Consider the following 25,844-nt stretch of genomic DNA (forward strand, 5'->3'; position numbering starts at 1 on the left):
TTATTCAACTGTACATGCCCAGATTTCACTTAAAACAGATTAATGAGTAGAATTACCTTTTAATTTCAGTATATTTAAACTATGTGTGCCTTTTTTTTGTTTGGTGCTGTGTCGTAGTTTTTTTTTTTATTTATTTTAAGTCAAATGTGTCTTGCCTCAAAAACTTGGTTAACATTGCTAATATATCCAGGGGGGGAAACAAACGTAAAAATGTTGGCGACAGTGAGACACTGAATTGCATGGAGTGAGCAAAAACAACCACAAGAGGGCAGCAAGAGTACATTTAGGCAAATATTGACTGAAATTCACCCCCGCTCCCGACATATTTTCCGATACAATTTGTTAGTATAGTAAAGACGTGTTTCCTCAAGTATTTCTCATTTTTTCGACAGATTTTCCTCAAAGACAACCAGAAGTGAGTTGCGTATCACAAGACCCGGAAGCGAGTGTGAGTAAAGCATCCCACTTGGCCACGCCTCCTGTTGGCCTCCTCTCATCAGCATCACGAGAAGCGGCCGCCCCGCCTCGCGACGTCAAACTGCTCCCGCTGGCTGGCTGGTTGGCTGGCTGGCCCGCATCTGGCCCCGCCGGGACACACGTTGTGGATATATATACATCTCGAAATCTTTTGGGTCGCTATGTCTGAGGTTCGGAAATTCACCAAGAGGCTGAGCAAACCCGGGACGGCAGCGGAAGTCCGACAGAGCGTGTCTGAGGCGGTGAGGAGCTCCGTGGACCCGGTGGTGAGCAAAAAAAAGATTTTTGTTGTCTTTTTCTTGCCATGCTAATGTTCCCCTATTACACCAAGAGTGAGTCATAAGCAGCCCCTTCTTTATGTATGTTTTTGTCTGTTGTACGTCGGACTTTGAAGTACCATCGAACGGACGGGAACAAAAATGTCCAATACATTAAAGTGCATTGAAATGTCCTCCAATCTTGTGGAGGTTCTTTTGTCCGCCGGTTGGATTGGACATTCCTGCCTCGTCATGTCTGATGGACTCAGCCACATGGTGCAGAGCAGCACTGCCGTGACCATGCACTCATTCATTCATACGTAGCTTTTTTTTTTTTTTTTTTCCCTTCACATGTGTTTATAGCAGCCATAGCTTGTTGCAGTCATGAGGGGATTAAGTGGTCAGTGTCTTGAGGCAATCCTAGAAGAACCCTTCTGACCCAGAACTGTGTAGGAATTAATTCCACTATGTGACAAAAGGTTTGGTTCTTGATCAGCTGGAAAGTGCACCCCTTTTGTCTTCTGCTGTAGAATGTAGTAGCGGTGTAGTAAAGTTGAGCTACATCAAGTTGATGGACGTTTGCATGTGCTATTGTTTGATTTGATCTGACATGAGGATCCCCGGGTGCAGTTTTGAGGAGATTTTGTGGGAATTCCCTGAAGCGTACTTCCTGTGACATCAATGGCATCTCTTTTTGCCTCTCGGGGACATTTTTGTGGCCTGTTGCTATGCCTAGACGTGCCATTTGTGTTTCCGGAACAGGGTTATGTATGATATTTTAGGACTTTTTATTATAATTATAATTATTATTAAAAAAAAGAAGAATTATTACCTTTTTTTACTCTTCTTTTTTAAATTCAGTTTGTTATGTTTGTTAGTTTTTTAGTGTATTAGTTTATTTTTTTTATTACTTGTAGTATTAGTTTTTTGTTTTTTTTTATGGGGTATTTTTGGGGTGAATCATGACATTCACCGGACACTTACATGTGTCTGCATGCACAATGAGATTCATTGTACAAAGTTCTGTCAGAAATATTCCAGGACTGGTAACGGACAACCCCCAAACGGCACACGATGCAACAAATGAGATTTTGCTGGTGTTTTTGTTGTTGCTGTGTTGCTGCTGCTCATACACTGACTCGCTGTTTGGCTTATTGTGGTGGCCGAGGTTTGTCTGGCGTGCTCATCTGCTCACTTGCATGAACACGCATGGAAAAGCTCCCCTGATATCTTCAAATCTGTGCGTGGATGAAGAGTGCCCTTTATATGATATGCTGCTTGTTTAGAAGTATGTCAAGAAAAGTCTAAAACTCTTTTTCGACCCCTCCCCTGGACCCATCCGCGTCTTGTGTGTAACATGATCCGGCCTGCTGGTGCTGCTCAAAGCTGGCCCGTAACTTGCGGCTCTGCGGTTGAGCTTGTTGCACATGACAGGAAGGAGAACTGCTGCTTTTGGGCCCGAGCGTGTGCGCCGACCTCAGCAGACTCTTGCTGTCAATGTTACTCATATGTGAAAAAGCGTGGAAGCGTTGGGCTGAGTTACTTTCTCAATTGCCCAACCAACATTTTTGGACGGATCTTCTCTCACGACACTCGGATTAATATTGTATTTGTGAAAAATTAACGAAGTAGCAAAACCCACCGGCCATTTTGCTACTTGCTCCCGACTGAAAATGACATCACAGTTTCCCAGGGCTCAGGTATCAACCAATCACGGCTCAGCTTGCAAACATCACAAGATGAAACTCGCAGGTAAACTGTGATTGGTTGTTACCTGAGTCACTGTGATGTCATTTTCAGGCACTTTATTTTATAAGGTTTTTTTTTTTTTCACATTAAAAATCTCAAAAAGTGGAAGTTAGAATCTCTTTCTGTGTTTCATTGTCTCCTTTTTCATATTTCAGACATGAACATTTGTTGACTTCAAATCTTAACACAACTGTCTATCTTGAACCCCCCCCCCCCAGGAGCAACCCAAATTCATCGAGCCTTTGGACTACGAGGCCGTGGTGTTCCAGAGAAAGGCTCAGATCCACAGCGACCCCCAACGAGACCTGCTGCTCTGCCCCGTCGACGATGTTTCGGTGATGTCTTGTTTCTGTCAGGCGGGAAGAGGCGTTGTCTTACAAATTAAATAAAAGAGGCAGCGGATGGCAACCAATGTGGCACGAGGGAAAAAGCTATCGACCTGACTGTGTAGCCATACGCGAATAAAATTCTCAAGAACTGGAGTAAATGAGCCTCGTCTGTACGGAAAATCACATTTCCATTCGTAATAACGTTTTGGCTCCGATTGTGTACAATTGAGAAAATCGTGCATCTACCAATGAAGCCGTTTTTGCTCCAAAACCAAACATCGACTTGACTGTTTTGGAGTCCAAATTGGACCAAAGATTATTTCCAAACTTTCTTCCAAACTTTTCCAAACTCAAAAATAAGGTCCAACGCGACGCAGCCAGACAGCACATGTGTTTTGATTTATTCCGAGAACTGCTGTGACCCCGAGACAATTTTGTGACGCTTGTACTTTATGTTTTCCACTCACTTTGTTAATGTGTGTGTGTGTGTGTGTGTGTGTGTGTGTGTGTGTGTGTGTGTGTGTGTGTGTGTGTGTGTTTTCACGCAGGAGTCCCAAATATCCCGACAGAGGCGAACCGTGGTTCCCTCTGTGCCCCAGAATGCAGAGCGGGAAGCCGGGAGTCTGTTTGCCAAAAAGGTACGGCGGCGCTAACTCGTAAAACGTGCGCTAGCTAAGAGACCGGAAGTCGAAGAACATTACTTGACTTTCAATCATGGGGATTGAAGTAAAGCGTTTGGCATTAGTGAAGCTTTATGAGTCATGTGGGGCAGGATTTTCAAGTTGTGTGATTTTTAGCAGACGTCTGCCAGGCTCTGTTAAACAGATCCGTCTTTTCCTTGTCATCGGCTCGACAAGGCGCAATTAAAACTGACTTAGGTGAGCTTTCCCTAACATATGGCAAGGAGGCCCTATTTTCAACAGCGGCCCGGCAACAACAAAACTTTAGTCCAGGCCTGTGTGTCACGGTCAAAGGGCAGAATTTTCCTGCTCCCGTTATTACGTGTGTGTGTGTTTTTGTTTCGGCGTCCGCCAGTGCATCAACATGTACAAGACCGACTGGCATGTCATCAACTACAAATACGAGGCCTATTCTGGTGATTTCCGCATGTTACCGAGGTGAGGTGGCGAGGAAGTTGGCTTGGTGGTTGTAGCTTTGAGTTCAAGTGAAAACTGAGAGCGCGCTCTTTCTCTTTGTTTCCGTAGCAAAGGCCTGAAGGCAGACAAGCTAGCGGCTCACGTGTTCGAGGTCGATGAAGATGCCAAAGACGAGGTAAGGGGGGGGGGGGGGGGGGGGGAGTGCAGTCAGACAGGGCCGACAAACCAGAAGCTCTCTCTTGAGGTTCTATAAATAGCTCTTATTGATCCTCCCCCTTGTTGCCCTCTGGCCGGATGCGCATAGATTTGGACGGCGAAAGGCTTTAAATAGGAGAAAATAAATGGGATGGGCAAGGCGGACGCCTAGATGGCTCCCTTGTTTCATCGTACAGGTTATACCAGTTTGGGATTTTTTTGTTTTGTTTCAGATTGAATTGCTCTTTAAAATCATTATTTCTTACAGCAAGTTGATTTTTATTTTTGGGAAAATTCCTGAAATTCTATTTTACATTTTTATTTCAACTTTTTTTAAAGTTTTTTATGTGTTTGAATATATTGGTCAAAAGCAAGATTTAAACAAAAATATTCACTAGATATTGTGGAATATAGTCAAAAACAATTCTCAAATGATTTGTTCCACAAGTTTGACCTATAAAAGATTGCGTAATACAAATGTTCCCATGCATTATAAATCCTAACGATGATGTTTCCGAAAAAAAATCCACTTACTTGTTTCTGAACTTATCCCTTAATTCATAAATATTACTGTGTATTTTTTATTATTCTTATTACTACCTAATGTGCTACAGACAAAACAAGGTCCTATTTAGCAATCCATCTAGAAACGTTTCTTTGCATGTCTGATGAAAAAATACTCAGCATCTCTTGACCAGTGTAATCCAGATTTTTTTGTCTTCCAATTTTTTAATTCAACATAAAAGTCAAAGTCAGCATTATTGTCAATCCCTTCACATGCCTAGACACACAAAGAGATCGAAATTGCCTGACCTACTATCCCACGGCATAACATCCGAAACAACAACACAAAAAGTAAAATCAAGAAGGCACAGACAATAAATAAACAAGAGCGACGAATAAATATGAATAAATCAAGAAATAAGAGGAGCAAAAAAACGGAGCAATTGTGCTACACAGCAGACAGTCGGAATGCTGTGCTGACTTTTGTTTACGGCAGGACACGTCGTCACTGTGCTCCCTGAGGGGCGGCATCATGAAGCAGGGTTGGCTTCAGAAAGCCAACATTAACAGCAGCCTGTCTGTCTCCATGCGGGTGAGTGAGTCACCGCCGGCCAAACGCAAAATCCCAACAAACCTTGCGCTACGATCGACATCCTTAACAGGTGTTCAAGAGGAGATACTTCGACCTGTCCCAGCTCCCAGACGGCTCCTACATCCTCAACTCGTATAAGGATGAGAAGCACTGCAAGGAAACCAAAGGCTCCATCTACCTGGACTCGTGCATTGATGTCATTCAGGTCGCCGGAGCCGTTTTCTTTTTTTTTTTGACACAAGGGCTTTGGAGTTTGTGTGTGCTGTGCTGCCAGAAAGCTTTTTGTTGGATGAGGCTACTCACGAGATGGATGGGAGGAGACTCATTTAGGCTAATGGCTCCGATGGGGAAAGCTTGTCATTTATTCCTGGCTACTTGTGTGGATTAACCCCCCACCGCCCCGACATCTTTCATTTTAGCTGTTCATTTGTAATATGAGTGTAAATTCTGTCCCCTACACCTTGTTAAAATTATATCCCCCCCCCCCCCTCCCCCTTTTTCAGAGCCCTAAAATGCGTCGGAACGGCTTTGAGCTGAAGATGCAGGAGCGCTACAGCCACTTTCTGGCGGCCGACAGCGAAGCAGAGATGGAGGAGTGGGTGGCTACCCTCAAACAGGCCCTGCAGAACAGCAGCGAGGCCTGCCAGGAGAGGAGGAACGGAGGGGAGTCCCTGGACGGCTCCTTGGGTGAGACGAGTCCCCCTCTAGCGCCGCCACTGGTCACACAAATGGATTAAAAAAAACAAAAAAACATTTAAATACAAGGCTCCATTTACCTGATCTGAACATTCGCTAAGAGCGAGACCTCAGACAATTTCATTGGTCCACTGTGACATGTCAATTTAGCGAGACCAACCGTAAATGTATTGACGATGTGAAGCTCGTTAGTATAAATCCCAATAATTAACCGCATCACAATTCAAAACTCCAGGTTTCAATTCGTGTGGGGAAAAACGTAGCGACTTAAGAGCTCTAAACACTATTACTACTTTTTGTCTTATAGGTTAGTATTATGCTAAATAAAGGCAAATAAACCACGAATTAATATAAAAGACTATTTATTTATTGACATGACATTTTGACTTGCAACTTTTCAAGCTCTACGACCACTTGCCCAAATTCTAAGGATCATAAATTAAAGAACAACAATCATCCAAACATCTTCATCGCTTCGATTTTTTTATATCCTTCATGAAACAATAAAATGTAAACACGTGTAATTGTTCAGCCCCTACAAGAAATGAATATGGAGTCCTCTTCATCTGTTTCATGACTGACTGTGCCGTCCAATCAGATGATGACACAAGCAGCCAAGGCAAAAGCGAGAGCCAGCCAGAAGGTCTGGGGAGGAACTTACAACCTGAACTCACAAAGGTACCAAAATAGACAAATAAATAGTTTGGGCGCGGTTTGCATTGTTGGTTAATTTTTATTTTTAAATTTCTTCATAATACTGACCTCATTGAAACAGATTCCAGAACTGCTTCATTTGGTTTCCTCTCAACCTGTTTGTGTTTGCGTGTGTAGTATGCAAGAGAAACGGACCAGCTCAACAAGATGAACCGGAACGAAGGCAGGCAAAAACTTTTCTCCCTGGACCCTGAGACACAGGTAGAGGGGATGCTCGCCCCGTTATTTATTTTATTGCTCGTATCTGATCTTTTCTCCTCCTCCTCTCCACAGAGGCTGGACTTCTCCGGCATCGAGCCGGACGTCAAGCCGTTTGAGGAGCGCTTCGGTCGCCGCATCGTGGTCGGCTGCCACGATCTCACCTTCAGTCTCCAGGGCTGCGTTAGCGAAAAGGGCGACGGTGTCCTTTCCAATGTGGGCCATCACTTTTTTGCTTTATTTATCTCACTTGGCTCTCAGCCAACAATTAATGAAACTCTAATTCCATTCTAAAATAAATTATAAATAATTAAAATATATTTTAAGTAGGCCTGAAAGATGAACAACCCCGAGCCTTCCCTCTGCTCATTTGCAGGTAGAGCCCTTCTTCATAAGCCTGGCTCTTTTTGACATCTCCAAGAACTGTAAGATCTCTGCCGACTTCCACGTGGACCTCAACCCGCCTTGCGTGAAGGAGATGTTGAGCGACACCGCCGGCCAGCTCTCGCCTTGCTCGGATTCGGAAGGAGGCAGCGGAGGAGGAGGAGGCAGGCCTTTCATGAGCTCCGACTCGGGAAGGGGCGACTGCCTGCCTGTTCTTCAGAGAGTGTCGGAGGCGCTGTTGCGTTTCCCTACACAGGTACAAACGTGCATAAATTGTTCAAGGCAAACATGGTGACACTTTTTTTTCTTCTCTAGGCAATTTTTTCAGTGACCCACCCTCATGCTGATATCTTTCTGGTGGCCCGTGTGGAGAAGGTGTTACAAAATGGCATCACCAATTGTGCCGAGCCGTACATAAAGACTTCTGACATCAACAAGGTCTTTGTTTACCCTCTAATGCATTTAACTATGATTTTTATTCCATTCTAAGGCGAGGCCTCAATGAACAGATCTATTTTTTCAGAAACTTTCATGTATTCGATGCACTGGGTTATAATCTATCATATAAATGAAGCCTCAAGATGCTTCATGTACCAGTTGAGATGGCACTCTCTTCAACAAATGTCTGAAAGCACTCAGACTTGCCATTTCTTAAATCCCTTTCTTCAAAACAACAGTGCCATCTAGAGGAGTCCAAAAATACAACTGGTTCATGAAGTTTCATTTTCCCACCACAACGAGCACAGCCAATGAGTCAAACGTGATTGAACTTCAATTCGAATTAGGATGCCTCATAGTCTGAAAAATCAAAATATTCACCACTGATTGGAACGTATGTCGCCCTTTTGTGTCACGCCAGACCGCTCAGAAGGTCCTGAAGGCGGCTAAACAGACGTGCCAACGCCTGGGCCAGTACAGGATGCCCTTTGTTTGGGCTGCAAAGTAAGATGTCAACAAATTGCCAAATGACATGACCCGCGAGGCCATCGATAAATTTAAGATGAGCAAAGTTGCCACTATGTGTCACCTCACCAGGCAGGTGTTCAAGGACGCTCAGGGCAGTCTTGACATGGACGGCAAGTTTTCGCCACTTTACCGCCAGGACAGTGGAAAAATCTCCACAAATGACATCATCAAGCTCTTGGCTGACACCAGGAAGTGAGTCATGGATACTCCTGTACTCTTTTAGCTTTAAATATCATTTATTCCCTATGCATATCTGCCTTTTTTTTCCCCCTTTCATGTTTTTACTTGGTTTTGATTCTAGACCCGACAAGAGCAAGCTTCAGACCATCCCCGGACAGCTGAACGTCACCATTGAGTGCGTCCCACCGGACTTTTCCAGTATGTACTCCTTTTTTTTTTTTTTCTCAACACACCGCAAGCAGACTCTTTTTGCATTGGGATAATCTTTTATCCAGACAAAAAGCTTAGTATGAGAGGGAGATGCAGATAAGACAGTGTATTGAAGTCAATCGCGGTTCTTGTCACACCCTCGTCCGGAATGGTGCAACGCTATCTACATTGAGGCAGCAGTGCACTGCTATTGTGCTCTTTTGTCTCTTACACAATCTCCGTCTTGAGAGGGAAGTTGCATGTTGAACTTGAAAACTGTTTTCATTGTTTAGAATGCATTTATCATTCATTTATTTACCTATTTATTTATTATGTTTATATTTCTTTGTATTTATTTTTTATTTTATTATTATTTTTTTTCTATATATTTCTTTCTATGTCATTTATATATCTATTTATTTATTTTTATTTCATTCACAGCTATTTATTATATATTTTTTTTTTTTTTTTTTTATTTATTTATTTATGTTTTGACCTTCGCGGAACATGCAGTTAAATTGGAATGTCTGCCCCTCAAAAAAATGTGCCCCCCTCCCCATCATAATGTCACAAAAGGCAGCACTTACGTTGTGCCAGGCTTTGAAAAAAGTTTTCACACCCACCTGATTTCATCTGGAATATGTTTGAATTCCAAGCTCAGCAATTTCTATGAGAGAATAGCGACACGTACGCGATTCCTGCCGTTGGAATGTAAACAAAACAACAAAAAGGCACATGTCGTAAATGTTTCCCTCCTCAGACACGGTGACGTCCGCTTACATTCCCGTGAGGCCTTTCGAAGACAGCTGCGAGCGTGTTTCGGTGGAAGTGGAGGAGTTCCTGCCCGAGGAGGCCAAATACAACTACCCCTTCACCACCTACAAGAACCAACTCTACGTCTACCCTCTGCAACTCAAATACGACAACCAGAAAAGCTTCACCAAGGTTTGCCCCCTTCTCGCAATAAAACCTTCTCTGTGAACACTCACACGGATGCTTTACCTCCGCTAGGCGAGAAACATCGCCGTCTGCGTGCAATTCCGAGATTCAGATGAAGAGGGCGCAACCCCCTTGAAGGTGAGCGCCACCCAAAGCATTTTTCTTGATGAATTGCTCAAGAAAACAAGCTAAGAATGCAAAAGTGTCAAGTCAGCATTTCCCTTGAGGGCCCAACAATGATTAAGAGGGCAAAATGAAGGCTCACTCATGGTTCCTTCTCCATGGCCCCCGCATGTTAATTGCTGGCGGGTGGAAACTGCCATCAAAGCACGGTGAATTGTTGTTTGTACTCGTCTCGTTTTTTTTCTGGCCTCGTGTACCGTGATGGTATGAAAACACTGGCGCATAAGATACGAGGCAGCGTCTGAAGCCCCGCCTCTTACCCTCATATCGAAGCAGGTAATCTGGCCTCCCATCAGACTTCTTATCACCACTCAAGTCTTGCAATTTTTCTATGCCGGTACTAGACAACATATTCCCGGTACATCTCTTCCATCTTCTTAAATCAGAAGACAGAAGCTTCTCCTAATTCTGTTTTTTGATCCGTTACCATCTCTCATGTCAACCCAATTATAATTAAAAGCGGAAGATGAATGACATGTGATAGATTCATTCCGTCTGAGCCGTAAATTCTTTCACTCACTCAGTAAAGTATTTTTTTGTGCTTCAGTGCATCTACGGAAAACCAGTCGACTCTCTCTTCACCAGCAGCGCTTATGCTGCTGTTCTGCACCACAACCAAAGTCCAGAATTCTATGATGAGGTGAGATGCTTCTGAGAGAGAGAAAAAAAAAATGATTATGCCTTTGTATGAGGAATTAGAAAGGATCTTTGACCCTCAAATTCCCTTGGAACTGCCATGCTGTCGCTGAGATTATCCAATTAATCTCTTTTACTGTGAGCGCACACACACACACACACACACACACACACACACACACACACACACACACACACACGCACATGCATGGAAGGAAAGAGTTAGTTGAGATAAGGCAGAAGGCCCCATATGGCCCCAAAATCAAATGGATTAAGATCTTCAGAACCCCCCTCCACACACACACACACACACACACACACACACACACCTCCCCACCCTCTGCGCCATATGACACTGACACGCACGTACACACACACGATTTACAACCACATGCTTCATATCATTCGATTTTTTTTTCTTCACAATACTTAAAGATGTGATGAGTCTCAAGTCCTGTTCCTGACTCAAATTGTTGATCTCTGTTGTCACGCCGTTTTTCTTGTTTTGCCTCCATTTTGCCGATTTGCTGCCCCCTTGTGGACATTGCATAGTTCTGCGGCAGCTGTATAACATTTTAATTTGAGTGACTCCACCCCTCACCCCAATTTACGGAGCACACTTTTACACGTGTAATACCTGCTGATCACAGTAGTGTGTGTTTTTGTGTATTTTGTGTTCTCAGAATCTTTTATTTGCAATTTGTATTATTTTTTTTTTTTTTTTTCAAAATTGAAATTCCATTGGTGCCAGTACAAGCTCATATTATCAAGCTCATATATCTTAAAGCGCTCAGCTATTTTCTCATCGATGACTATAGTAACTGGAAAACGATCCACAGGTCAAGATGGAGTTACCTGTCCATTTGCACGAGAAGCACCACATCCTCTTCACCTTTTACCATATCAGCTGTGAATCCAGCAGTAAGAAAAGAGAGGCTGTGGAGTCTCTGGGTAAGTTTTTTTTTTCAAAACGATTTTGCAATTGTTGCCGTTAATGTCCGTGCTCGTGTGTCCGTCAGTTGGCCACTCCTGGTTGCCTCTGCTGAAAGACGGCAGGATGCAGTCAACAGAACTCCAGTTACCTGTCGCTGCGACCCTGCCTGCCGGCTATCTGGGTCAGGACACCAGAAAGGTTTGTGTCAAAAACACACGGACACATTTGCGTCTTTCTCATTTCTAAACAAAAAAATAAAATAAATGTCAACATCTGCACAGTCCCATCCAGATATCAAGTGGGTGGAAAACGCAAAACCCCTATTCAAAATGAGAAGCCGAGTTGTCTCGACGATATACGCTCAGGTGAAAGAAAGACTTCCTTCTTCAAAGATCTCCATTTACATGCACTCTAAAAACTGGTCTATGACTTTCTGACCCAGCAATTGGCTTAAATGAACCCAAATGAGATAAAAAAAATTTTTTGACCCAACAGTTTTTAGAGTGTGGCAAGAAGGACATTTGATGGTTTGCTATAGTTTGCGCTTCCCTCCACAGGACCTTCATCTCCACAAATTCTTTCTACACTGCCAACTCATGAAGAGCACCTCAGAGGACAACCGGGCGGAGCTTATCAAATACCTAAAGGTCAGACTCTTGTGAATACTTGCACTCTGGCATCTATTTTCACCATCCCTCCATCCTCAGTGCCTACACGCCATGGAGACGCACGTCATGGTCCACTTCCTGCCTACTGTGCTCATGCAGCTCTTTGAAGTGCTCTCGGCAGCCACCAAAGAAGGTCAAGAAATTGCTGTCAACTCTCTCCGGTCAGTTCATCGCTCGTTTGCGCGGAACGCGTCCGTCCGTCGTTTGATAGTCCGATGGCCTTCTCCGTCCCTGCAGCGTCATCATACATATCGTATCCAAGTGTCACGAGGAAGGGCTGGAAAACTACCTGCGCTCTTTTGTGAAGGTATGGCTGCTTTGTGGACGCAAAGTGTTCAAGAGGTTAAATTATTATTATTTTTTTTCTTCTCAGTACGTGTTTGCGCCCGGGAGTGCGTCATATTGCCACAAGGTTCTGGCCACGGCAGTCACAGCCGTTCTTAAGCAGACGGCCGATTTCAACACCAGCAACAAACTGCTCAAGGTGAGAGCTGTTGTAGCAACGGTGACCAGCAGGTGGCAGAAATCCCTTTCTCACAGTCAAGCCCATCTTTCTCTGCAGTATTCTTGGTTCTTCTTTGAAACAATGGCCAAGTCAATGGCCCAGTACCTGCAAGAGGACCAGCGAATGAAGGTGGGTTCTGATAAATCCCGCTTGTCCCAATTTGACACGATGATGTTTTCCAGATGCCCCGAGCCCAGCGCTTCCCGGACACTTTCCACCAGGCGCTGCAGTCCCTGGTGCTGTCCATCATGCCTCACATCACCATCCGCCACACGGAGATTCCCGAGGAAGCCCGTTGCGTCAACCTGAGCTTGGCCAATTTGATCAAGGTAACGCACGCGGGTCAGCGACACGCCTCCTCTTTTCCGAGGCGCAGCTTCACGTCATCTTTCTCGCTCCTCAGAGGTGTCTGACCTTCATGAACCGGGGATTTGCTTTTGGTTTGATCAACCACTACATGTGCCACTTCAGCTCGAAGGATCCCAAGGTACACCCGCGCCCAATCTCTCGCGGCAAACGCCAACACCGCCGTCTCCTCGCAGGCGCTGACGGAAATGAAGTTTGACTTTCTAACGGCGGTGTGCAACCACGAGCATTTCATCCCACTCAACCTGCCCATGGCCTTTGGGCGCACCAAGATGCAGAGGGTGCAAGGTATGCAAATAAACATTCCACTCGGCTTGAAAGCCACGCCCCTTTTCCTCACCCGCATCCCCCACCACAACGAGCTATTAACAGTCCCGCTCGCCCAATGTCTTTTGAATGTAACGCAACAAAATGGAGGATGCTTTTGTTAACGCCACAAAATGGAGGATGCTTTTTATTTTTTTAACTGCCACCAAATGCAGCCGGCGCGTCATCTCAATTTGATGTCAATGCTGCATGGATTATGAAACCCTTTCCCCAATTTCCTCATTTGTACCCAACACCCTTTGCCGTGTGTGTTTGTTTTTTGTTTCTTGCTTGTGGTCAGATTTTATTCCGTATGCGACGGAGCTTTTTGGCCCTGTAGGTAGGTGATGCTGACGGCGCCGTCCTGCCGCCGCCCGCGCGCAACCACCGGCGCCTCCTTCAACTCTCCGCACTCTCGCCTCCATTAACCCTCGCTCGCCCAGCGCACGGTGCCGATGCTGAATCGATGCTTTTTTTGCTTTGTAGAAGAAATGAGCTTTGCTTCTGGGGGAATCCGCTCACACTCCATACGAATCTATTTTGTCTACGCAAGGGGTCCGGACATTAGCCAGGGCGTGACTGTCGACCCACTGATACTTTCATAAGTAAATGAAATGAAATCGACACATTTAAGATGTCACTTTTCAATGATTAGAGCTTTATGAACTTATCTGTGAGCTTTGCATTTTGGCCACTGGGTCTACATGCTTCATTATTTCGTCCAAGAAATATTCATTTATGATTTTTGTTGTTTTGTTTTTTATTGCTTTAGATGACTATTTAGAAATATCCATTAATTCATCATTTATTAATATTATAATATTTGGATTTGATTTGATTTTCAAAGTCTATGAAGCGACTGCCTATAGATCTTCTGTCCTTTTTTGGCCAATGAGAGTACACGCTTACATGTACAGCATCATTCTGGATTTTTTTTTTTTAAATATTGTTTTAAATCAGGGCCAGTGGTAGTTCTGGCAGGGCCGCCGCTCAAAAACGCTTAATGTCGGACCCTTTCTCTACACGTTCAACACGTCGGACTTTTGTTGTTAGCCTTAGCCGTTAGCCTGCTCCCGTAAGTAGCAATGCCCAGTTGACGTCTATCACTCTGGGTTCGATCTCATTTCCAGCGGGTGCTTGATTTTTTTTTTCCGGGATGCACTTGCCTGTTCTAATATTAACGCAGCATTTTGGCCTTGCACACGATTGCTTCCTTTCTTTAGATTTCTGCTCATCTATGCTGTTTGCTCAACGCAAACTTGTGAGATTATACATTTCCTGCATCAGGAAATATATAATAGAGCCAAATTCTTCTTCTTGTTGCATTGTTTTTATGTGAGGGGGAAAAAAAAAAAAACATCAACATTAAGAGGACTTGCGCATAACCTCTTGAAAATGTTGCCTTTGCTAAATGCTTACTACACTGATTTTGGTTTTAGACAGAATTTTCACCTGCTTACCGTCTCTGGGCTCATCGCAGATCAAAGTCTGGAGTTCAGCCTGACCGAGGAGTACTGCCGCAACCACTTCCTGGTGGGCCTGCTCCTCCGAGACGTGGCTGCGGCCCTGCAGCTGGGACCCGAAGTCCGGCAACTGTCCGTCGGCACGCTCAAGAACCTGCTCATCAAACACGCCATGGACGATCGCTACACGGCCTTCAAGGTCAGGCTGACGGAAATCAACCTCATCCTCGTTTCTACTTTTGTCAATGTCTTTTTTTTTTATTTCTTATTTCAGAACCAGCAAGCCAGGATCTGCTTGCTCTACCTGCCGCTGTTTGAGTTGCTTTTCCAAAACTTGAAGCAACTCTCTGCCCAGCCGCACATTCCCAACATCAGCGTGAGTTCAAAATGGATCCCTTCAGCACCTTTTTTAAGCGTACTTATACAAAGCGCGCATGCCGCTCGTAGAGCTCGAGAGACGACCTCGTATCAAACTCTTCAACGGACAGCAGGAGGACTAGCACCGCTCTGGAGAAAGACCACAGTGAGTCGATACAAGTCGTTAGGAAGTGTTTCTTTATTTTGGTCGCTGATAGATTTTGTTGTCGTTATCAGGCCTGCCCGTCCTTAACGGCCATGTCGTGAGAAGGGAAGACTCCAGAGGATCTCTGTTTATAGATACCGGGACGCCAGATAGCATTGACGTGAGGCCTTTTTATTTTTATTTTTTTTATAGCTGCTGTATATGGCGTTGCCCCAGCAACATCTAACCTAGATTTGTTTGAGGCGAATGACATCATTTATTTATTTATTTTCTTGCAGTGCTGTTAATCATCAATGAAACACACATAGACTCACACACAATGTTTTGAATATCATTGAGAGTGTTTTCATTTGCATCTTAGCTTCTGTTTTCAGCTAAGCTTAATGATTTACTTCAACAGAATTTAAAGTCATATTTTGTTTCCCCCCCCCCCCCCCCTCCCTTTGTTTGTGCAGCTGCAGAGACGAGGCTCTACCATGAGCAGCAGTCCCGGGCCACCCAAGAGCAGGCTCGGCATTTACGAGATCAAGGGCCTCCTGCTCACCTTTTTACACGTAGCCAAAACCTTGTCAGAAGGTCAGTGACGGGCGACAGGCCGCCGCACAAAGAGACACGCTAAAAATAACCACGAAACGTAAACTGCGATCGCTTTTTTTTTTTTGTCCGCAGACACTCTCATGGCCTATTGGAACAAACTGAACCCTCAAGACGTTATGAATTTTCTCAGTTTGCTTGAGTGAGTAGCTCCTGAAAATCAACAAAATCGTAAAGCAAATGAAATTGCGTCGCTAAAACTCCACGTACTTGCAGGATCTGTCTGGTTCAGTTCCGCTACATCGGCAAGAGGAACATCAGCAGGTGAGATGTCATAGTAAGGCTTATCCGCCAAAAACTTTATTTCTAATTTCACCTATTTTATTTTTTGTCTGCTCCGTCAAGGAGTCAAGAGGCGTGCGCGTCCAAGTTGTTCTCTCTCGACAGAAAGTCCCAAACAATGCCGGCCATTCGCTGCAACCGAGCCAGCGTCATCCAGAACAAAATAAATCAGTTTGGCACCATGGAGGCCTCGCTCACGCTCAACATAGGTGACAAACTTCACTCTCTTAATTTATTTACTTTGGCCTGTGATAAGTTCCAAAACAATGGAGCATAAAAAAAAGTGATACGTAAGCAGAGCAGCAGGTTGAAGTTCATGCTGACTCATGTTTTCCACATTCCACGCTGCTGATTAATTGCTGCGTCGCACTTATCACTTAGCAATGGAATTTGGGCGGAAACCAACGATTCAGTCTGTGACAAAGCTTCATAAAGCCTTTTGAGTAAGGCAATAAAAACAAACAAACAATGAAATAAATAAAAACATTAAAAATCAAAATAAGAAAATAAATAGTGCGATCCCCCCAAAATATTGCAATTTAATATCTGATTTTTATTTTTTTTTTCCCAAGGCTCTCCTGCTCCTGTGCAATAAATTTAAGCTGTATTCAAATAGACATCAGATGTAGTAGACCTAAATATTTGGTTGGAAAGGTTAGAATTACATCAAAATAAAGGCAAGCAGTCTAACAATTAGAGCGGTTAAATTTAGCCATCACTTTGATTTGTAATCTTTCAAACGTGTTTGTGCATGTGTGCATGTTTCAGGGACGGGAAATTCCGAAGCAGAAATCCATCACCAGGCTTTGCTTGAGGGCAATATTTCCACCGAGGTGTGCTCGAGTATCCTGGATGTCCTTTCCATTTTCATCCAGTGCTTCAAGGTGAACACACAAACGCACACATCAGATGGAGAGCTGTTTCTAATATTTTGCCGGTGGTCTCGTCAGACCCAGCTGACGGACGGCGACGGCCACAACGCTCTGATGAGGAAGATGTTTGACGTCTACCTGACCTTCCTCAAAGTGGGCCAATCAGAAGCCGCCCTCAAGCACGTGTTTGCTGCGCTGCGAGCCTTCATGAACAAGGTCGGCTCCGAATGTCGCTGTCATGTTCGTGTGTTTTGACTCGAGACGCACACATAAAAAAAAAAAAAACTTTTTCCCCAAACGCTCTCTTGTCAGTTCCCCTCGGTGCTGTTCAAAGGTCGCGTGACCCTTTGCGAGCTTCTGTGCTGCGAGGTGCTCAAATGCTGCGTTTCCAAGATGGCCTCGCTGAGGGCCGAAGCCTCGGGGCTGCTTTTCCTGCTTATGAGGAACAACTACGAGTACACCAAGAGGAAGACCTTCCTGCGCACGCATCTTCAGGTAAAACCCCAGCGCCAGCTTTGCCTTTGGCCCGGCCACTTTTCTCCTTCTCTCGTCTTCTTCTCTCGCCAGATCATCATCGCGGTGAGCCAGCTGATCTCCGACGTGGCGCTCAGCGGAAGCTCGCGTTTCCAGGAGTCGCTCTCCATCATCAACAATTTTGCTAACAGCGACAAGGCCATGAAGGTAGCCGCTAACGCGCCTCTCGGCAAAGTAATCTGATTACTTTGCAACGTGTCGAATTGAACTCGAGCAATTTATACCCCAATTTAGTTCATTTTGAAGTAATCGGGATAATAACCGATGATGTCAGCGTCAACTTCTTCAGTCCACAGGGTTCCCCTCCGAAGTCAAAGGTCTAACCAAGCGCATCCGTACGGTGCTGATGGCCACGGCCCAGATGAGGGAGCACGAGAAAGACCCGGAAATGTTGCTGGATCTGCAGTACAGCCTGGCCCGCTCCTACGCCAGCACCCCCGAGTTGAGGCGGACCTGGCTGGACAGCATGGCCCGGGCGCACCTGAAGAATAACGATCTCTCCGAGGTCAAATTGCGTCTTGTGTACTTCTGCGAGGTTTTTGCCATCCCGCTCACGTGGTTGCGATTGTCTCCTCAGGCGGCCATGTGTCACATTCACGTGGCGGCGCTGATTGCCGAGTACCTGCACAGAAAAAGTGAGACCGAATGCCCGGCTGAAAATCTTTTCAAAACGTCATCGTGGCGTAACGAGAACTTCCTTTTTTGCCTGGGCTTTCCAACGGAAAGAGTTGTTCCCCAGTGGCCTCGCCGCGTTTAAGAAGGTGACGTTTAATATTGAGGAGGAAGCCGCCATGAAGGAAGACACGGGGATGCAAGACGTCTATTACACAGAGGTTCTTTGACAAAAGCGCCGAGCGTCTTGGAATGAATCGTTTAGATTTGTCGCTTCTGCTCAGGAAGTCCTGGTGGAGCATCTGGAGGTTTGCGTGGAGGCTCTGTGGAAGGCCGAGCGCTACGAGCTGATCACGCACATCGCCAAACTGGCCATCCCCGTCTACGAGAAGCGCCACGACTACGAGGTAACGCGACGGCAAAATTTGCGGCACGTCCTCGTGTACAAAGTCCCGCCCATGCAACTCAATGGCGTCCTTGCAGAAACTGAGCCGACTGTACAACACACTGCACAGAGCCTACAACAAGGTCATGGAGGTCATCCAATCAGGTCGCAGGCTGCTCGGGACCTACTTCAGAGTTGCCTTCTATGGACAGGTGAGTCAAAGTGAATTAAATGCTGCATCAAATTGCCTTACAAAAACAGAACCAAATCAAACTATAATAAACAATAAAATATAGTTCATATAAAAGAATATAATATCCATACATACACTCCTCACCAAAAAAAGGTTGTGAACTTCACTTGACTGAATTGGTCAATGTTTCTTGCTTTTTGCACAACTTCCTGTTCTCTAACAAGAAGCGCAACAGCAGGATTTCAAAACATCAACTTCTTTATGTAACATTACAGGATGTCTTTTTCAATCGATTTATTTTCCTTTTCACTCTACCACCGCTTTAAATTTCGTTACATCTCCAATCCAGCGTGCGGGTTTTTTTTTTTTTTTTTTTGCGCAGGGCTTTTTCGAGGAGGAGGACGGCAAGGAGTACATCTACAAAGAGCCCAAACTCACCGGGCTTTCCGAAATCTCCCAGAGACTTCTGACGCTCTACGGGGAAAAATTTGGGCCGGAAAACGTCAAGATCATTCAAGACTCCAACAAGGTGCCCTTCGTAGTTCCTCGCCGGTTCGCTCCCGCCGAAAACACGTCGTCACGCAGCCATCGTTTCCTCACAGGTGAACCCCAAAGATCTGGACCCCAAGTTCGCCTACGTGCAAGTGACCTTTGTCAAGCCCTACTTTGAGGACAAGGAGTTGCCGGAGAAGAAGACGGATTTTGAAAAGTGCCACAACATCAATCGCTTTGTGTTTGAGACGCCGTACACGCTGTCGGGCAAGAAGCACGGCGGCGTGGAGGAGCAGTGCAAGAGGAAAACCGTTCTCACAAGTACAGTACAAATATCGACTTTATCAGGGCGTGGATGCGCCGTCTGCATAAGTGCCCAAATGGCTGCATGGCCATTAGCCCGGCACCAGAATCGAATTAGCTTTTTCCCTGGGAGCCTTTCGTTCTTCCTATCGGTTGTTTTCCTTAACTGGATTACGCCAAAGACCCTCTTTTCAATAGATAGCGTGTGACTCTGCGACTCTCTCGGCTTCCCTCAGCCGCCAACACCTTCCCGTACGTAAAGAAGCGCGTGGAGGTGATCGGCGAGAAGCAGGTGGACCTGCGGCCCGTGGACGTGGCCATCGACGAGATGAGATCTCGCACGGCCGAGCTGCACAAGCTGTGTTCCGGTGCCGAAGTGGACATGATCCAACTACAGCTCAAATTGCAGGGCTGCATCTCCGTGCAGGTCAAACCGCTCCGCCCGGCTTCAGCCTCAGGCGAAGCGTCGCGTGTTGACGCAGGTTGTTGTTGTCGTCGTTTCAGGTGAACGCCGGCCCCATGGCCTACGCCAGAGCCTTTTTGGATGACGGCAAGTGCAACCAGTCTGGCAAGAAAGTGAAAGAGCTCAAAGACATTTTTAGGCAAGTCACCCGAGATGGGTAACTCACTAATTGTTAATTGCTCCTCCTTAATTGCGACATTTTCCCCTAGGCGTTTTGTGGAGGCCTGCAGCATGGCTTTAGATATCAATGAGCGTCTCATCAAAGAAGACCAGTTTGAGTACCACGAGGGTCTCAAGGCCAATTTCAAAGACATGGTGAAGGAGCTCTCTGACATCATCCACGAGCAGGTAACGTCGGGCCTCAAACATCTTCCGAGTATCGCCGCTCGGAGCTGAGAGAGCTCTTGACTTGACTTGACTAGCAACAGTGCAGAAACGACTCTGATACCTTGTTTTCTCCCCCCCCCTTCTGGTTCCTGTAAATGTATTTCAATTGCACCAAACTCACGCCAAGTTTGTGTGTTTGCGCGATTGCAATCATTTGTGCAGTCTATGATTGAGACATCATCCTCATGCCATCCATGTGCCAAGAATAACTGGTCTAACCCGTCTTTTCTTCCCCCCCTCCCCCCTTAACCGTGCTAACCGGCAGCTTTAAGGAAGACAGGTAAAATAAAATAAAAAGTGCACCAAAACATACGACGTGCAATTCTGCAATTCTCACGACTCATTCATCAGACAAACTGGATAAAGAAAATATATGTATATCCATATGTCAATTCTATATGTAGTTTATGTCTAATAGATATATGGATACAATTTTTGTGTATATGCTACATATCTACAAATATATATAAAAAAAATACTTTCAATGCAATATTGTGACTTGAATATTAACTTTACATCCACATGTTTACTTTCACTTTTGGCTGTAGATCTACCAAGAGGGCATGATGCGCTCGCTTCTGCAGAATTCCCTCAACGTGTTCCGCGCCATCAGCGGCACCTCGGCTGACCTTGGCTGACGCTCTCCATAAAAAACAATAGTAGGACGTCCAGGAGATGCTATCATTCCTGGGGTTATGCCAGCCGCGGTAGAATCGTGAGGCTGCGCCTTGGGCCGGATGCAAGCCGTGACTGAATGTAAAACAGCATGTCGAGTTGGAAACATGCTTCAAAGCACTGCTTTGTTTTTATTTTTTATTTTTTTTTTTCCTTCTTTTCAAATGACGCCACATTACATGTGTGCCGTTCAGATCTATGCACGACACCGTTTTGCTTCTGCAAACACGCCTGGACTGTTATTCAACAATTTATCCGCCAGTCACGTAAACACACGGCTCATGTTTAGAGTGTCCCAAGTTGCTCGAAATGAAATATTCGTGCAAGACTGGGCTCGTGGGACAATTACAGGGGGAGCTTGTATTTTATGCTATTCTTAAAACAGTATTTCACAAGTGCTACACTGAAAAATAGCCATCAAGATGTACATAAATCGGTCATCACTATTTCATTCTGTCTTTGTGCTTGTATTTATATTTGTCACATATTGATTGAAAGTTTGGAGACCAAGTGTGGCCATTGCCTTTTTTTTTAACGCATTGTTTACAGTAGCAAGCTGCTTGTCACTTGTGTTCCTGTACAGGCTTTCCCTTCCCATTAAAGTAAATCAAACAATAGCCAATCTTTTCTTCTCAGAACAAAATCCCAATTTGCTTGTTCATTTATTTTACGGCCTTGATGCTTATCATGTAAATGGTCAGTGGAACAATGCAGGGACATGATTGACGTCATCTTTGTTGATCTTTTTCCCCCCTCTCACCAGACTTTGAAATGAATCTATTCCCCATGCAAAAAAAATCCAGCCAGTAAACAAAACGCGAATAATAACAGAATAAATATTTGTGTATAGCCACAATGACAACGTCAAATGCGGTTTCAATCATTGAGTAATGTTTGCAAAAAATTCCCTTCTTGGCATTGCGCTTGTGTGGGCGGAGTAGGTGGGGAAACGAAGCGGATGGACGAGTCGTCACTTCTCGCGCACTCCCACATACCTTCTGGTCCTTTCTCCGTGTGATTTTTGCCTTCATGTTTTCCTTCTTCAGTCTCTCGTCGACTTCAAATCGGACAACATTTAAAGAGCGAAGACTTGGACGTACGAAACATGCGGCAACAACATGAGGAAAGTACAAGAAAGCGTGTGTTTCATTTTGGCCGTCGTCTTCCATTCGTCCCTGCCGATTGCGCTTAGTCAAACAGGTAAAACACATTTTAAATGTCGGGCACATATATCGAAGTAAAATCTTGACATGGTTTTCTGGCTTTTGAAAACAAAGTATCGCTTTTATGCTTATCAAAAGTTTCACAATTGACACACCTGGTATTGCGCACTTTGCCGTCCTAGCGTGACCGAGGAAAAAAACATATCTCAAATGTTTTTCTTTGGCTAACAATTTGATAAGACGTGCTATAAAGATTTAAGTAGTTCATATTTCATTTCTGTCCCTTATGAAAAAGCGTGTGAAAAAAAATCAATTCCCCCCCCCTTGCGGTGTAACATGATGTCTTCTCGCAGTCCCTCGAGCATCTGACATCTCCTAGTTGAGGAAAAACATCGCCAGAACATTCTGCCATCTTTCCTGAAACGACCTAAACAATTTTTTCATGTTTTTGCCCCCTCCCCAAAAAAGGTCAGCTTCCTCCACCAACGGGGCTATCGTACCGGTGGCTCGACCCGTTTACGGTGAACGTGTTTTGGCAGAGGCCCAGCCAGCTGTCTGACGGCTGTGTTGTGCAGTACAGATACGGACCGCACAATGTAAGTTGCGCAAACAAATTCTGTTAAGACGCCCAACGCTGTTACATAAGTCAAATGTGTGTTGTGTTATTTATCATATTTCAGTCTTGTACAAGATGGACCAATTTTACAGAGAGTCTTCTGACGGATGAAGCTGGCTCTTCTGGTTGGAATTTCAAAGTCCGAACCGAAGAACTGCGAAACTGCGGAAAGAACGACAGCCTACCCGCTAACGTCGCCATTGTTGACAGCAAGGAACCTCGAGGTACAAACAATTTTCAATTTTGACCACTTCGACTGGAAGTTACATCTGGCGTATTTTCTTTAATGAAGTTTGTGTTCATCATTATCCATTCATTATCCATTTTTTTGAAAATTAAATTCACGTTGTATCCATTCATAACGATCAAATGAGTCCGAAAAATGATTTCAAAGCTATCACAGTGTCAAATTTCGTCATCTGTGAGGCTTGAGCTTTGTATTGCAGTATCAAACGTTCATATTTTGGGTTGAACAACATTTGTCATGGTCGACTATATTAAGATTGATGGATGTCACGGATATTTTAAGATCTATTTTTCATGTGACACTGTTACGCACATTTATAGCATGATGCTACGTGATTAGCGGTAAGTCGACACCAAAGCTAGCAGAGATGACTGGTCGACAAATCGATTGAAGACAACAGTCCGACATCTTGAGGGCGTTGCCTTCCACTCACTAATTGCTTTTTGGACTTGACAGCTCAGCTGGTGGCAGACTTCAAATGTTTACACACAGTGGAGATGACGGATTGTTCCTGGATCCCACGTGATACTTCTGTCAACCTGACTCTTTCTTACAGGTGAGAGGGGGAAAAGAAAATACATGTAGAAGCAATTTTGGATCAAGTGCCTGATGCATTTTTCCTCTCGTCACAGAATTTGTGGCAGCTCTCCAGAAACCAGACAAAGTTTGAAAGAGTGCGAGCGGCCTTATCGGAACGGGGCGAGGGACGGCTGTTACCTGAGTGCCAACTTTATCGCCCAAGACATCTGCATGCTCTTGAGAAGTAACGCTTCGATGCAGACGTTCAAACCTCAGCAAGGTCCGTCAGCTATTCGTTGCACGGATGTCAAACGGACACAATGGAAATGTTCCGAACACTTGCGCTGCTTTTCCTCAGTGGTTGACCCCCCAAAGCTGTATGTAAGCGAGGAAGGTGACCACCTGAACCTAAGCTGGACCTCCTCAGAAGTGTCCAAAGACTGCAGTTGGACCTACGAGTTGTGCTACAGCAAATGCAATAAATCCGAGGTACTTTTGGGAAAGTCAAAAAGAAAAGAAATACCAAATCTTTTCAAACCAAATGTTTTCATCTCCTCGATGTCGATCTCCTAGAAATGCCAGAGCTTCATTCCACGCGGAGAGACGAGGCAGATTGCCTACGATAGACGTTGCCGTTATAGGTTTCGGTCACGGGTCTCAAGTGGCAACTACTGCAGAAAAATACAAAGCGACTTCAGTGCAGTTGTAGTCCACGGTGAGTCAGATTTACACAATTATGAGACTAACCGAGTGAGCTGCTAAATTTGTAAAAAAAAATTCTGTGTGTGTGTGTGTGTGTGTGTGTGTGTGTGTGTGTGTGTGTGTGTGTGTGTGTGTGTGTGTGTGTGTGTGTGTGTGTGTGTGTGTGTGTGTGTGTGTGTGTGTGTGTGTGTGTGTGTGTGTGTATATATATATTTTTTTTACATAGATATTTATAATATATATATATTATATATATATATTATATATATTTATATATTTTTTTTTACATAGATATTATTTATATATATCATAAAAAAACAAAACCCTATTTTTGTGTGTGTGTATGTGTCTGTTTTAAAAAAAAGTTTTTTTGAATTTTTTTGAATGGTCAAACACATTAACATCACACCACTCAACAAGAAACACACACAGACAGATTCCAAATCTCTCCATCTAAAATGGAGATTATTACTGCATCTAGATTGTTTTCTTTTCTGCCACAGGAGCGGACAAGCCCGACGTATCACCTGCTGCAGTGGCCGTCGGCGTCGCCGTGGTCCTGTCTGTTGGCGTCCTTTTGGCCTGTTATTGCTTCAGAAGGTGAGACGTGCGATTCCCGTGTCCAAACCAGTCTCCAAAGTTGTTTCTCAAACTGGCATATTGTGTCGTCCTCGTAGGCACAGCGCCGTTCTCTTTCCCGTCATACCCGATCCATCAGGGATATTAAAGGACATGATGATGAGCGGAAGCACAGAAACCAAAGTAATTCCAAAAAGATTTTAATCCATTGTGCTGGAAAGAACCAAAGCACTAACTTTGTTCTTTTTGTTTTAAGGCTTCCACAAATCTATACACGCCTGTGCCAGAAGCCATACAACCGTGTAAAATTATGGCAGCTCATGAAATCATCACCCCCTGTAAAGTCATAAAACACAACCCGGGATGAACTCCCGTGTTGACGAGAGGCTCGAACGGTCCAACAAGAAAATGGACGTCATTATCCTCAAAGACTACTTACTCCCAGTCAGGTCATAGAACAACGGCGTTGTTCCGGACCACTGTAGGTTCCGGAAACAAAACGAAAAAAAAATCTGCTGAAAGACTTTACATGTGGATAAAACACACTCAGAGACAAAAACTAGAGATCTTCAGACATTTGTTGTCGGCGTCTGTCCAACTTGCACTTTGATGTGATTTGTTCAACTCAGGAAAGAGTTTATTGACATTGATATATTTAAATGGTATCACTGTACACAACAAATTGGGAGTCTGCCTTTGTATGTGAAACACTGATGAGCTAAAACAAACTACAACGTTCGAGATCATCGGACCTGTCTTAAGCCTGTTATCTTGCTTAGTTATATACATTGCATCATCCACCGTGCTAGAGGTTAGAGGAAACATTGTTTTAAAAAAAATAGCTTTTGCAAACATAACTTGTAATAATTACACGTTTAAAGTACCTTTCAAAGTAATAATCAACTTTCCAACTGCATCTCTGGAATTGCGAGTATTATTTCATGGGCAAAATGTATATTTTTTTTTGGAGGGGGGGGGGGCTCTTAAATGTTCTGTATTGAAAGCACATGTTTTAAAGTTCTCAACATTTATGTATAAATTTTGAATCAACCTAGTGAAAATATGTTGTGAAGTTATGATTTATTTTCAATTTACTTTGATTGCTTATAATGCGAACGTTGCCCCCACCAATATGGCCACCACGAAGGCCAAGAGTCTCTCACTCGCTTCCAATCA

At 44.4% G+C, this 25,844-nt stretch overlaps 2 protein-coding genes across 3 annotated transcripts; both read left to right on the top strand.

Moving 5' to 3' along the window:
• The first annotated feature begins 477 nt into the window (after window positions 1-477).
• Window positions 478-21,459, top strand: dock11 (dedicator of cytokinesis 11). Of its 2 annotated transcripts, XM_085901305.1 has the most exons (54): window positions 478-743; window positions 2,702-2,818; window positions 3,361-3,450; window positions 3,848-3,930; window positions 4,018-4,084; window positions 5,105-5,200; window positions 5,271-5,405; window positions 5,704-5,887; window positions 6,495-6,574; window positions 6,728-6,811; window positions 6,884-7,024; window positions 7,185-7,448; window positions 7,508-7,630; window positions 8,052-8,134; window positions 8,228-8,350; window positions 8,460-8,536; window positions 9,288-9,472; window positions 9,539-9,604; window positions 10,197-10,289; window positions 11,125-11,236; window positions 11,305-11,417; window positions 11,501-11,584; window positions 11,777-11,866; window positions 11,927-12,048; window positions 12,125-12,194; window positions 12,261-12,371; window positions 12,450-12,521; window positions 12,575-12,721; window positions 12,796-12,879; window positions 12,935-13,046; window positions 13,366-13,404; window positions 14,545-14,726; window positions 14,802-14,903; window positions 14,975-15,050; window positions 15,122-15,210; window positions 15,506-15,626; window positions 15,720-15,786; window positions 15,861-15,908; window positions 15,990-16,135; window positions 16,695-16,810; window positions 16,877-17,014; window positions 17,111-17,293; window positions 17,366-17,479; window positions 17,622-17,837; window positions 17,910-17,967; window positions 18,059-18,165; window positions 18,229-18,351; window positions 18,428-18,541; window positions 18,905-19,051; window positions 19,125-19,335; window positions 19,554-19,744; window positions 19,822-19,919; window positions 19,990-20,128; window positions 20,716-21,459. In XM_085901305.1, the coding sequence occupies exons 1-54, from the start codon at window positions 639-641 to the stop codon at window positions 20,803-20,805; spliced, it is 6,228 nt and encodes a 2,075-aa protein (XP_085757431.1). In that variant the 5' UTR covers window positions 478-638; the 3' UTR covers window positions 20,806-21,459. The 2 variants fall into 2 exon arrangements, with proteins under 2 accessions (XP_085757431.1, XP_085757440.1); XM_085901314.1 differs by lacking the exon at window positions 13,366-13,404.
• Window positions 21,460-21,791: 332 nt separating this feature from the next.
• On the top strand, window positions 21,792-25,728 carry LOC147060035 (interleukin-13 receptor subunit alpha-1-like). Its single transcript, XM_085901325.1, has 10 exons — window positions 21,792-22,042; window positions 22,474-22,601; window positions 22,686-22,845; window positions 23,325-23,424; window positions 23,501-23,667; window positions 23,746-23,876; window positions 23,961-24,102; window positions 24,593-24,689; window positions 24,767-24,851; window positions 24,925-25,728. Exons 1-10 carry the CDS (start codon window positions 21,961-21,963, stop codon window positions 25,033-25,035), a joined length of 1,203 nt encoding a protein of 400 aa, XP_085757451.1. The 5' UTR covers window positions 21,792-21,960; the 3' UTR covers window positions 25,036-25,728.
• The last annotated feature ends 116 nt before the right edge of the window (window positions 25,729-25,844 follow it).

This window comes from Syngnathus leptorhynchus, chromosome 2 (genome assembly GCF_054491065.1).
Source record: "Syngnathus leptorhynchus isolate UIUO chromosome 2, UIUO_Slep, whole genome shotgun sequence".
NCBI classification, from domain to species: Eukaryota; Metazoa; Chordata; class Actinopteri; order Syngnathiformes; family Syngnathidae; genus Syngnathus; species Syngnathus leptorhynchus.

What these genes read in the sequence shown, in the direction of transcription:
- dock11 (XM_085901305.1), top strand. Translation starts at nt 639, where the DNA reads ATGTCTGAGGTTCGGAAATTCACCAAGAGGCTGAGCAAACCCGGGACG. An exon ending in CCCTTTGTTTGGGCTGCAAA is followed by an intron (nt 8,135 to 8,227) that starts GTAAGATGTCAA and finishes TCACCTCACCAG; the next exon opens with GCAGGTGTTCAAGGACGCTC. An exon ending in AGGGCGCAACCCCCTTGAAG is followed by an intron (nt 9,605 to 10,196) that starts GTGAGCGCCACC and finishes TTTGTGCTTCAG; the next exon opens with TGCATCTACGGAAAACCAGT.
- LOC147060035 (XM_085901325.1), top strand. Translation starts at nt 21,961, where the DNA reads ATGAGGAAAGTACAAGAAAGCGTGTGTTTCATTTTGGCCGTCGTCTTC. An exon ending in TGACAGCAAGGAACCTCGAG is followed by an intron (nt 22,846 to 23,324) that starts GTACAAACAATT and finishes TGGACTTGACAG; the next exon opens with CTCAGCTGGTGGCAGACTTC. An exon ending in GCGGAAGCACAGAAACCAAA is followed by an intron (nt 24,852 to 24,924) that starts GTAATTCCAAAA and finishes TTTTGTTTTAAG; the next exon opens with GCTTCCACAAATCTATACAC.